Source organism: Chanodichthys erythropterus, chromosome 13 (genome assembly GCF_024489055.1).
Source record: "Chanodichthys erythropterus isolate Z2021 chromosome 13, ASM2448905v1, whole genome shotgun sequence".
Taxonomy (NCBI): Eukaryota; Metazoa; Chordata; class Actinopteri; order Cypriniformes; family Xenocyprididae; genus Chanodichthys; species Chanodichthys erythropterus.
In genome coordinates this window covers 18,933,786-18,944,656 of record NC_090233.1, presented here as the reverse complement: position 1 = coordinate 18,944,656, position 10,871 = coordinate 18,933,786, and the positions used below count along the sequence as shown (strand labels likewise).

At 36.7% G+C, this 10,871-nt stretch overlaps 1 protein-coding gene and 1 long non-coding RNA gene across 2 annotated transcripts; both read left to right on the top strand.

The window, feature by feature from the left end:
• The first annotated feature begins 4,685 nt into the window (after positions 1-4,685).
• Positions 4,686-7,897, top strand: kcnv2b (potassium channel, subfamily V, member 2b). The gene is made up of 2 exons (XM_067408192.1): positions 4,686-5,993; positions 7,619-7,897. Exons 1-2 carry the CDS (start codon positions 4,686-4,688, stop codon positions 7,895-7,897), a joined length of 1,587 nt encoding a protein of 528 aa, XP_067264293.1.
• Positions 7,898-9,634: 1,737 nt separating this feature from the next.
• Positions 9,635-10,861, top strand: LOC137033872 (uncharacterized). The gene is made up of 4 exons (XR_010896883.1): positions 9,635-9,773; positions 9,978-10,032; positions 10,308-10,406; positions 10,517-10,861. It is a non-coding gene; the product is annotated as an uncharacterized lncRNA (long non-coding RNA).
• The last annotated feature ends 10 nt before the right edge of the window (positions 10,862-10,871 follow it).

Genomic DNA, 10,871 nt, shown 5'->3' with positions numbered 1-10,871 from the left:
GTTTCATTCAAACGCGAGAAAACTTTATTTAACAGTCCTTAACTGACCATTGTGTGTTTATGTATCACGTGTCTATAAAAACAAGAAAGAAAGAAAGTTTTTCCTTTCATCCAAACTTTTCATTTTTGATTTGAAAATTATTTTCTGACAGACAAGTTAGGTTTAGTGTTTTATTTTTATTAATTTTACATGACACCCCAGGTGAAAACATACTATAGTAATTTATAGTAAATACTATAGTGTTTTTGAACCATACTATAGTAAATTGTAGTATACTGTATATATTATAGTATTTACAATACTTTGTTAATGAATGCTACAGTATACTGTAGTATTAACAACAGTGAACTGATAAAGTGTAATAAATAGGCTTCTGTAGTATACTTTAGTTTTTACTACAGTAAACTGTAGTGTATTGTAGTATAATATACCCTATAGTTGTAGAAAACTTTGTACAGTATAATGCAATTTGATTATATTACTATAGTTGTTATATTATCATAGCAACTATAAAATTACCACAACAAATTAATTCAAGTACTTTACTATAGTATGGTTCAAAAACACTATAGTATTTACTATAAATTACTATAGTGTTATTTCACCTGGGATAACTTTGATGTAAACATAATGATGTATTTGAGGGTCAAATCTACTATTGGCAGTCTTATGATGAATTATGTAGAATTACTTGATATCTCATGTATATAATCAATATATGTATATATCACAGGGAAGTTGTCACAAGGTTTATATAATCTCAGGGTTTTGAGTCGAGAATCCAGCTAAACATATGTTTCTTATCAACATCTGGTTCTAATTCCCCATCATATTATTTTTACAGCATTTTGAAAACAAATGCACAAGTAACACTAACTTTAATAACATTGTGTCCTCTAGTCTTCTCTTATAAGATTGGATTTGTATTATTGATATTGTCCCTTTGTTTTTATATAGCTAAAATCACAATGCCAATAACATTTGGTGGACAAATCCTTTATTAGAACTGAAAATAAAATCACACCCATTTGTGGGGGTTTGTCGTGACCTGAGCACAGTGACAGACGGTGGCGGCATCTGCCCCTTTAAGATTAAAAACTTGCCCATTGTCTTTCCTAAAATTACTGCTAATCTGATCTCCTGTGGATTTAAGACCTTAAGAGTCTATAATCCACTGAACATGATGTAAGTATATTCATGTTATATTTGAAAACATGATTTACTAAGCTCTGCTTTTGAACTTGATGTTGTAAAACTTACTAATATGCTCAGTATGATTTTTTTTTTTTTTTTCATCTCTCTCAGATGTCCTTGAGATCTGGAGGGATGTGGATGTGTTTGATGAAGCTTTTTTTCATACAGGCTTTTATATGGAAAAATCAGTTTTTAAAATATAAAATAAAAAGATATAATAAGAATCAAATCGAATTGAATTGAGAAGTGTATATGTATTATTTCTCAAGAAGAGAAAATCCAGTAGAGGCCTAATTTAGTATGTGGATGATGGCAACACAAGTCACTGAATACAGTGCACAGCATATCTGAACAAATAAAAAAGATGTATTTTCTTCATGATCACTAATACAATTCATGGAAATATGGCAAAACTAAAATGTATTAAACATATACATCATAAAACTGAGAAATGTATGTCATTAATAGCCATAAAATAAGTAAATTAGCCAATTTTGTTTAAATTAAGGATTGCAGAAATGAGTACACCCTAGATTTAATTCAACAAATGTATAATATTCTAGTACTTAGTATGGCCTCCATAGTTTTGAATATACTGCTCTGACCCTTCTTGGCACGGAGTGTACAAGTTCACGACAAATTGTCACATCTGTCCTGTTTAACTCCTGGATGATGAGCTCCTTAAATGCCCTGATCTTTAATGGAGAGTGTTGCTAAACTCATCTCTACAGAATCCCCCACGGGCGCTCAAGAGTGTTAAGATTGAGTGCAATACAATGTCCACAGAAGGTTTTTCACCTTGGGAGAATGCATATCCTCATTGTCATGTTGAAAAAATGCCCAACAATGCAGGGAATGAGGAAAGAGTAACATCTTCTGTTTCAAGTTTGTGTATTAAATTACACAGTGTTGTGGGAATTCATGACAGCTTTGATAAAGCACAACTCCCTCACACTTTCAGTACTCATACATCCCTATATAAGAGCTTTACTACCACTGAACTTTACTGTGGGGACCAGGCACTTCTCACTGTACTCCTCCTCTATCAACACCATAACATTCTGCATTATGCTGTTAGATCCAAAATGACTGATTTAGTCTCATGAGACCAAAGTATTGATTCCCAGAATATATATTTTGTAAGTATGGGCTTTGTAAACTGACTTTATTGTGCTTTCGCTACAGAGAGAACAAAAACCATGCATGTCTATGAGATAAACAGTCACTCTTTTCATAGCTTTTGCTGGCTCTGAGACACTCGCTTGGTATTTCTCCTGCTCTTTGTCTAGCAAAATCCCTCATCACTAAATGAAAGCTTAAAATGAAGGCCTGATTATTTCAAGTCCATTGGTTTTGAATTTCTGTGTTACTTTTGCTATATTTTCACACTTAAAACAATGATTTGGTGATCTTGTACCCCTGTCCTCTTTTGAGAGATAGGCCTAAGTCTCCTGACAGTTCTCTCCCAAGTGGTTCCATTGTTGTCAGCATTAAGTCTGAGAATGATTCAGTGGGCTATAAAACACTTTTAATTTTCAAGAAATTACTTCTCTTTAAATGGTTTGGTTCAACATACTTACCAGTTGATCAAACATTGACTTAAACTTACACCAGAAAATTTTTATTTTGTTTTATTTTGTAACTTTTAGGGGGGTGTACTCATTTTTGCTACACATTTTATCACCTTGATAAGAAAATCTTATTTTCCTGAATAATTTTGACATGCTTCTTTGGTAATTGATTAAGCAGACTTGCTGGAACATTACATCTCTAAAGAACCCTAACATGTCTTCTAACCCTAACATGTCTTCTAAGTAATAGAGTAAGTGCTGACTTTCAGAAGTTAGGGGGAGTACTCATTTATGCTGTGCACTGTAAATAAAATATTAATTCTTTTATAGTATTTCCTATTAATATTCAAAAATATATATAGCAATGAGGAAAAACATCATGGGATTATACAAAGCACATGCCAAGAATATCTTCACAACCCTAGAAAATTAATAGGAACAATTTCCCCAGTAACTGAACTTAACAATATGACAATATGTCCATATGAATCACATTGTATGTCTTCTCATGAGATCAGGTTGCAACCTAAATCTCGAAGGCCGTAGTGCCCCGGTTACCTTAAGCGACTTTTCATTATCTGTCCTGCTCTTTCCGATGTTTACAACCCTAGATTCATGCCCATTTGAATTTGTTTTGGAAAGCAGATAAACACTGCATGTGTTATTCAAAGAAATTCATAATCACATTTTTGAACCTGCATTCATCTTCAATCGTTTTATATTAAGTTTATATATCTTTAATGATTTTTATCTTAGTTTTTCTTAAAATAGAAATATTTTGTAACATTATAAATGTGTTACGTTACAGAGGGGTCGGACACAGAGATTCACAGGTAAGTGTTGTTTATTAAAACCAGTGAGCATAAACAGCAGTGCAGGAGTGAAGTAATGGTAATGATGATGAATGTTAAGATGAGTAGAGATAGTTACAGTCCTTTCTGTTTTCAGATGAATGAGTCTTGGGAACACACTGGGAGAACAGGACACACTGGAGACAGCTACACTCTAAAAAATGCTGGGTTGTTTCAACCCAATTTTGGGTCAAATATGGACAAACCCAACTGTTGGGTTAAAAAATTAATTTAGAGATTTAACCCAGTGGCTGGGTTTGTCCATATTTGACCCAAAATTGGGTTGAAACAAGTCCTTGAGGTAAGCATACACGTAAGTATCTGCAAACGAGACCAGACATGGAGTGCTGTGTGTGAGTGCTCTTTGTAGTGGTGCTGCACTAGAGCCTGACGTGTCTGTGACAAAATGTCTTTACTGTCAATTTTGATCTATTTATGTGTCCTCTCTGAATAAAAGTATTCATTTCTTTTTTAAATCATATACCTCAAACTTTTGAATGTAACAAAAGTAGTAAGCAGCAAAAATATTTTCAACATTGATAATAATAATAAATGTTTCTTGGGCAGAAAATCAGCATATTAGAATGATTTCTGAGGGAACGTTTCCACGCCTAGTAGTTTCCTTCAGTCATGAATTCCTTCATGTCCACTAACTTCTGTTTGGCTGCTTGTTTTAATGTTACTATCATTATCCTCTTATAAATAACTTGTTCTATCATAAACTAAAGATGCCCATAGTTTAGAAGCAGTTTATGAATAAGCCTTTGGATGTTGAAAGGAGTCTTGTCTGAGTAATTTGGGAAGAAGAACCTTCATTCATTGACACATGGCAAGCATGCCATTTCAAAGAATTCAAAACAGACGCCACCCCCAAGCAAAAGCTTAACGGATAATGGCATTTAAGTTGAACTCTTAGCTCCTTATAGACGGCATTAGAGCACTGGTGCTTCCTCCTGCCTGTCTCTTTATACTTAAATAGGGTAGATTTAACTTCAGTAAAGCTCTGAGATTTACAGGCGCTCTGTACAGTTGCTATCCTCCTCTAGGAGGATAGTGGAGGACTGAGAGGATGTTCAGCTATCAGAGTAACAGGAGACAGAGCCTCTTTCCCAACTGCAAACTAGCAACCTCTGAGTCAACAGACGACGTCATTCCCTTCGCCAAAGAGTGTTTGGTGAAACAGTGGAGCTCTTTAAGCGAACTGCAGACGGATATCTATGACATCTTTGGGGAGGTTGACGATGGGGAGGTTGAGAAGCATTCGGAGCCTTCGTTATGGTTTACCAGCATATCGCCAAGCAGGAACTGCACGCTCAACATCAACGTTGGAGGAAAGTCCTACCGCATCACCTACAAAATGGCAGCGAGATACCCACAGAGCAGAATTGGCCGTCTGGCCATCTACACCGACCATAACATGAAGCTGAACCTCTGCGATGACTACGTCGTGAAGGACAACGAATATTTCTTCGACCGAGATCCTGACGTCTTCAACAGCATCTTCAACTTCTACAGGACCGGTGTGCTGTGGATCAAGGACGAGCTCTGTCCGAGGAACTTCTTAGAGGAGATCAATTATTGGGGCATTCGGATCAAATACTCTCAACGGTGCTGTCGGATCCTGCTCGAGGAGAAACATGACGAATTGTGCGAACAGCTCAAGGTTGAGAAGGAACTGGAGGCGGAGCTGGAAATTGAAGAACACGAGGAGGCATTCGACGACATGTTTCTCGGCAAGATGCGACGGTCACTTTGGAACATCATGGAGAAACCGTTCTCCTCGGTACCGGCGAAACTCATGGCGGTCGCCTCGAGTATGTTTGTGCTGGTGTCGCTGGTTACGATGACTCTGACTACGGTGGAAGAAATGGAGAACATGGCATATACTAACCAGCTCAGTGGCAAGACATACGGAGAGTTTGTAGAGACTGTGTGCATAACCTTCTTCGCCGTCGAGTACCTGTTGCGTCTGGTTTCAACCCCAGGTATCAGTCGCTTCGTTAAGAGCATACTGAACACGGTAGACCTCATGGCCATCCTACCGCAGTTTCTGCAGTTCGTGCTCGAGAGCTTTGAGACCTTCGGTTCTGGGAGAGAAAATGCTGACATGGAAACTGTAGGTCAGGTGAGCAAGGTTGGACAAGTGCTGCGAATCATGCGACTCATGCGTATTTTCCGGGTTTTGAAACTGGCACGTCACTCCACGGGGCTGAGAGCGTTTGGCTTCACGTTGAGGCAGTGCTATGAGCAGGTGGGATGTCTCTTTCTCTTTATCGCCATGGGGATCTTCACATTCTCTGCCATGGTTTATAGTGTTGAACACGACGTCCCTAATACCAACTTTACCAGTATTCCTCATTCTTGGTGGTGGGCATCTGTAAGTAAGCATTAATGCTACTCATTACTCACCCTAATGTCTTTACAAACACATGTCACATTCTTTTTTCTGTGGAAAACACAAAAGGGGATCTTAATAGAGTGGAACAGTCAGGTTCTGGAGGTAAAATCCCATTGATTTTCTCCATAGGGGAATTGATTTTGAATGATAAACCTTTAAAGACAGACCTACTATGAGCTATGAGGTTATATGCAATGGAATTCCTGGTGAAAAAGACTTAAAGGATTAGTTCACTTTCAAATTAAAATTTCCTGATAATTGACTCACCCCCTTGTCATCCAAGCTGTTCATGTCTTTCTTTCTTCAGTCGAAAAGAAATTAAGCTTTTTGATGAAAACTTTCCAAGATTTTTCTCCTTACAGTGGACTTCAATGGTCTCCAAACAGTTGAAGGTCAAAATTACAGTTTCATTGCAGCTTCAAAGTGTTGTACACAATCCCAGATGAGAAATAAGGGTCTTATCTAGAGAAACCATCACTCAATTTCTTCTTCTTCTTCTCTATTTGAATTCCACCAGTGTAGACACTGCTAAGTGTATTACTGCCCTCCACAGGACAAATTTGAACAAATTGTAATATACTTGCACTAGCATATTGTATATAACAATTAGTTCAAACTTTGACCTGAGGAGGGCAGTAATACACTTAGCAGTGTCTACACTGCCAGAATTCTAATAGAGAAGAAGAAGAAGAGAGCTAGTTCAAGATGAGCATTTATGGTTAAAACGTACATAATGTTTTATTTTTATTTTTTTTTAGAAATGAGCTATGAGCTATATTTCTCTAGATAAGACCCTTATTTCTCGTCTGGGATCGTGAAGAATGCTTTGAAGCTGCACTGAAACTGTAATTTTGACCTTCAACTGTTTGGTGACCATTGAAGTCCACTATATGGAGAAAAATCCTGGAATGTTTTTATCAAAAAAAAAAAAAAAAAAAGACATGAACATCTTGGATGACATGGGGGTGAGTAAATTATCAGGAAATTTTAATTTGAAAGTGAACTAATCCTTTAACCATGATTCTGCAGAGAAATCTCTACCAATCATAGAATAGCAACAAGCAAATTGCATCAAAATAACTCTTTAGTTCTGCCTCCGCCCACTACCACGAAGCACTGCACATGATGTGATAGAGTCAGTCTTTTTTCACTCTCAAACTACTTAAAAAAAAGCATATTATGCATAATATTTGTATGCAAGTCTGAAGACATATAATAGATTTGTGTGAGAAACTTTCACTGAAAAGTCATCTTTTTAAAAATCCCTATATGGGTATCCCTTTTTTTCCATACAATAAAAGTGAATGGTAACCATGTTTGTCAAACATGATTCGCAGTGACTTTTCGGTAAAAATTTCTCACTTAGATCTATTATACATCTTCAGACTTGGAAAATGGTCATTTTAACTACTTTTATAAAGTTTACATGGTGTTTTTCGAGCTTGACCACTCCTGGGCCCCATCCACTTTCACTGTGCGTCATTCTGCTAAACGTCTCCTTTGGTTTTCTATGGAAGAAAGAAAGAAAGTCACAGGGGTTCGCAACAACATGAGGTTGGATAAATGATTTGTTTTGATCAGTTACCAATATCTTCTCATTCCAGGTGAGCATCTCTACTGTAGGCTACGGTGACATGTATCCAGAGACCCTTCTGGGGCGGATATTTGCCTTTGGCTGCATTTCCTTTGGGATCATTTTGAATGGCCTTCCAATCTCCATCCTCTTCAACAAGTTCTCAGATTACTACGCCAAACTGAAGTCTCACGAATACACTTCCAACATGAAGAACAGAGGGAAGGTTAACTTCATCCTGAGAGCCAAGAAGAAACTAAAAGAGTGTGGCTGCATCGAAACTAATGACACTAATTTCGTAGACACTTGATTTCCCAAAAATGTGCACATTATTTTATTGTTGGCATTGTTAAGATGTACTGAATCTTGTCTGAATGGGATTATTTTCTAAAAAGCCTGTTATGTAAAAGTGCCAAATGATTCAAACACAAGTATTACGTAACACTGATTTACAGTAAAAGATGAAGAGATATACTTACAGTCTGTAATTCCTCATCTCCTGTTCCTTGTGCATTATCGATTGTTTAGTTTTCATAGCATGAACGCATCTTTGGTAATGAAGGTGTACTACATCAATACAGTACATTTTAATGTTTGGACATCAGGTTTTTGTAATTTGTTACCACTTTTTTGCTCTTTTTAAATATTTTCTGCTATTCGCCTGGTTACAGAAGCACATTTAGCCACATAACACTGACGCTGACCTGCATTATCCTCACAGCGTATGGGTTACCTTACCTGCCCTTTTGAACTTGACCTGTCTGACAGCCACAATAGAAGATTAAACTAATTTACAAATAGCATTAATCTAATTTACGAAGTTCCCATGACGTGTCCAATTAACTGAATTAACACTGTTTTTAGCCTCTAGAGGCCCAGCGACTGCTCATTTATTCCCAGCAATTTCTCTGAGACTACAAGCCTTTGGGTTCAGTTTAGTCTAATTGTCACAACACTTAAAGTATTAGTTCACTTTCAAATAAAATTTTCCTGATAATTTACTCACCCCCATGTCATCCAAGATGTTCATGTCTTTCTTTCTGCAGTCGAAAAGAAATGAAGGTTTTTGATGAAAACATTCCAGGATTATTCTCCTTATAGTGGACTGTTTATAGTTTCAGTGCAGCTTCAAAGGACTTGAAATGAGGAATAAGGGTCTTGTCTAGAGAAACCATCGGCCATTTTAATGCTGTATGTCCTACGCCTTCCCTAATCTACTTACGGAAAAAACTGAACTGGTGCTGCGTTCGTTCCGTAAGTAGAACAGGGAAGGCGTCGGACATACAGCGTAAACTTTTTGAAGAATACGAATGTGTGGTTTTGGCGAAAGCACTTGGAAGGTGATCATTTGTTTTTATAAAGCATATACATTTACATTTTTTTCTAAAATGACCAATCGTTCCACTAGATAAGACCCTTATTCCTCATTTGTTATCGTTTAAAGCCCTTTGAAGCGGCTCTAAAACTGTAATTTTGACCTTCAACCATTTGGAGGCCATTGAAGTCCACTATAAGGAGAATAATCCTGGAATGTTTTCATCAAAAACCTTAATTTCTTTTCGACTGAAGAAAGAAAGACATCTTCGATGACATGGGGGTGAGTAAATTATCAGGAAAATTTTATTTGAAAGTGAACTAATCCTTTAAGTGTGACGTATAGTGACTTAATACTTCAAAAACTTTAAAAAATTGGAGTAGGATTACCTAAAAATCTAGGAAACAATTTCCCTCGGTAATTGCTAGTAAATTTAATAAAATATTACAGATAAACGGCAAGAAAATTAACACATTGAATTAAACGTGAAATTCTGAAGTAGAAAGACTCCAAAAATCTTTGTTTACAACTTTTAAAAATCATGGTTTACAGTGCAGTGGCTATATGACGAAAACTCCCCAAGATGTGAGGAAGAAAACATGGTTGGGAGGAATATACTCTCTCAAGACACATTTTAGGTACAAATATATTTATAATATTACATATTTCATAAATAAAAAACTCTTTTTCTGACTCGTCGACGATAGCGCAGTTGCACTCCAGGCCTGTAGGCGGCGGTATGACGTCAGCGAGCTCATAAGCGTGACTTCTTCTCGTTGTGATCTTGCGCTTCTCTGACCTCTGTAGACTGAGTACGGTCCTGAAGTCCGGCGAAATGGTTCCTCCAGTGCAAGTGTCGCCGCTGATTAAGGTTTGTCTTCACAAATTCATTATTCTGGGTGTTTATCACTCGATTTAAACATCTACAGCACTCTCTTTCCATCCCGTCAGAGCGGGCTGTGATGTGTTGACGTCTGTTAAAATGGCCTGCATGCTGAAAGTCATGATATTTCCTTCCTTCTCTGCTAATAAAAACCGAATTATTGATATTACTGAGATTTATTTTGTTTTTCAGACAGCCAGATGGTCTGCATTGCTTGTTGGTATTATCTATGGAAAGCGCAGATATGGTAAGAACGAGCAAGTTCAATGACAGGTGTTCAAATGACATTTAAATTTTTTTTTATATATATATATATATATTACACACACACCCTTTTTGCAGATGGCTTGTGGAAGTCACATTGATTTATGTTTTAGAGGTTCATTCACTCTAGAGTGCATGTTTATGTAGGTCTGAACTACATGTATTGGTTTAATTCATTAAATGTATATATATATATATAAGATGGTTTACTTGATAAAGACCATGCATTTGAGTTAAAAGCTTTTTCTTTATCTCCAGATAATCTGAAACCAATCGCAGAGGAGGAGAGGAGAATAGAAGAGGAGGAGAAGAAGGTGCGAGAGGAGAAGGAACGCATTGCTAAACAACTAGCAGAAGGTAAGGTTTCACCTTCACATTTTAATAGTGATTCTTCTGCATATTCATCAGTTGAGATTTGAATTGTTTGCTCATCCTGACACTTACTACTACTTTTTTTAATTCAACAGCTAATGAGGACACAATCCTGAAGTGATCAGCCCAAAATGTCGGCTATATCGTGTTTATTGTTAAGATCTTGTTATCTTTCTGGATAAAGAATGATACTTGTATTCTGCCATTTTGGTTTTACAGTGCCCTTTTCACACCTTTCCATGTTTTCTCTTATAAACGATGCCAGACGAATACCTCTTTTTGTCAAATAATCACTGAATACATGCAGATATGTGTATGACCTTGTATAAATTTCCTCTGATCTGACTCTGTTCGTGTAATGTAAAATATACCCTGAATCAGAGTTTCACTTTGGTAAACAACATCCACACCAATATTTATTAATAAACTGTTAATCCCGATTTCTTTGTG

Bases quoted from the DNA above. Each gene is read 5' to 3' on its own strand.
- kcnv2b (XM_067408192.1), top strand. From the start codon at position 4,686: ATGTTCAGCTATCAGAGTAACAGGAGACAGAGCCTCTTTCCCAACTGC. The intron at 5,994-7,618 runs GTAAGTAAGCAT...TTCTCATTCCAG, and splicing joins ATTCTTGGTGGTGGGCATCT to GTGAGCATCTCTACTGTAGG.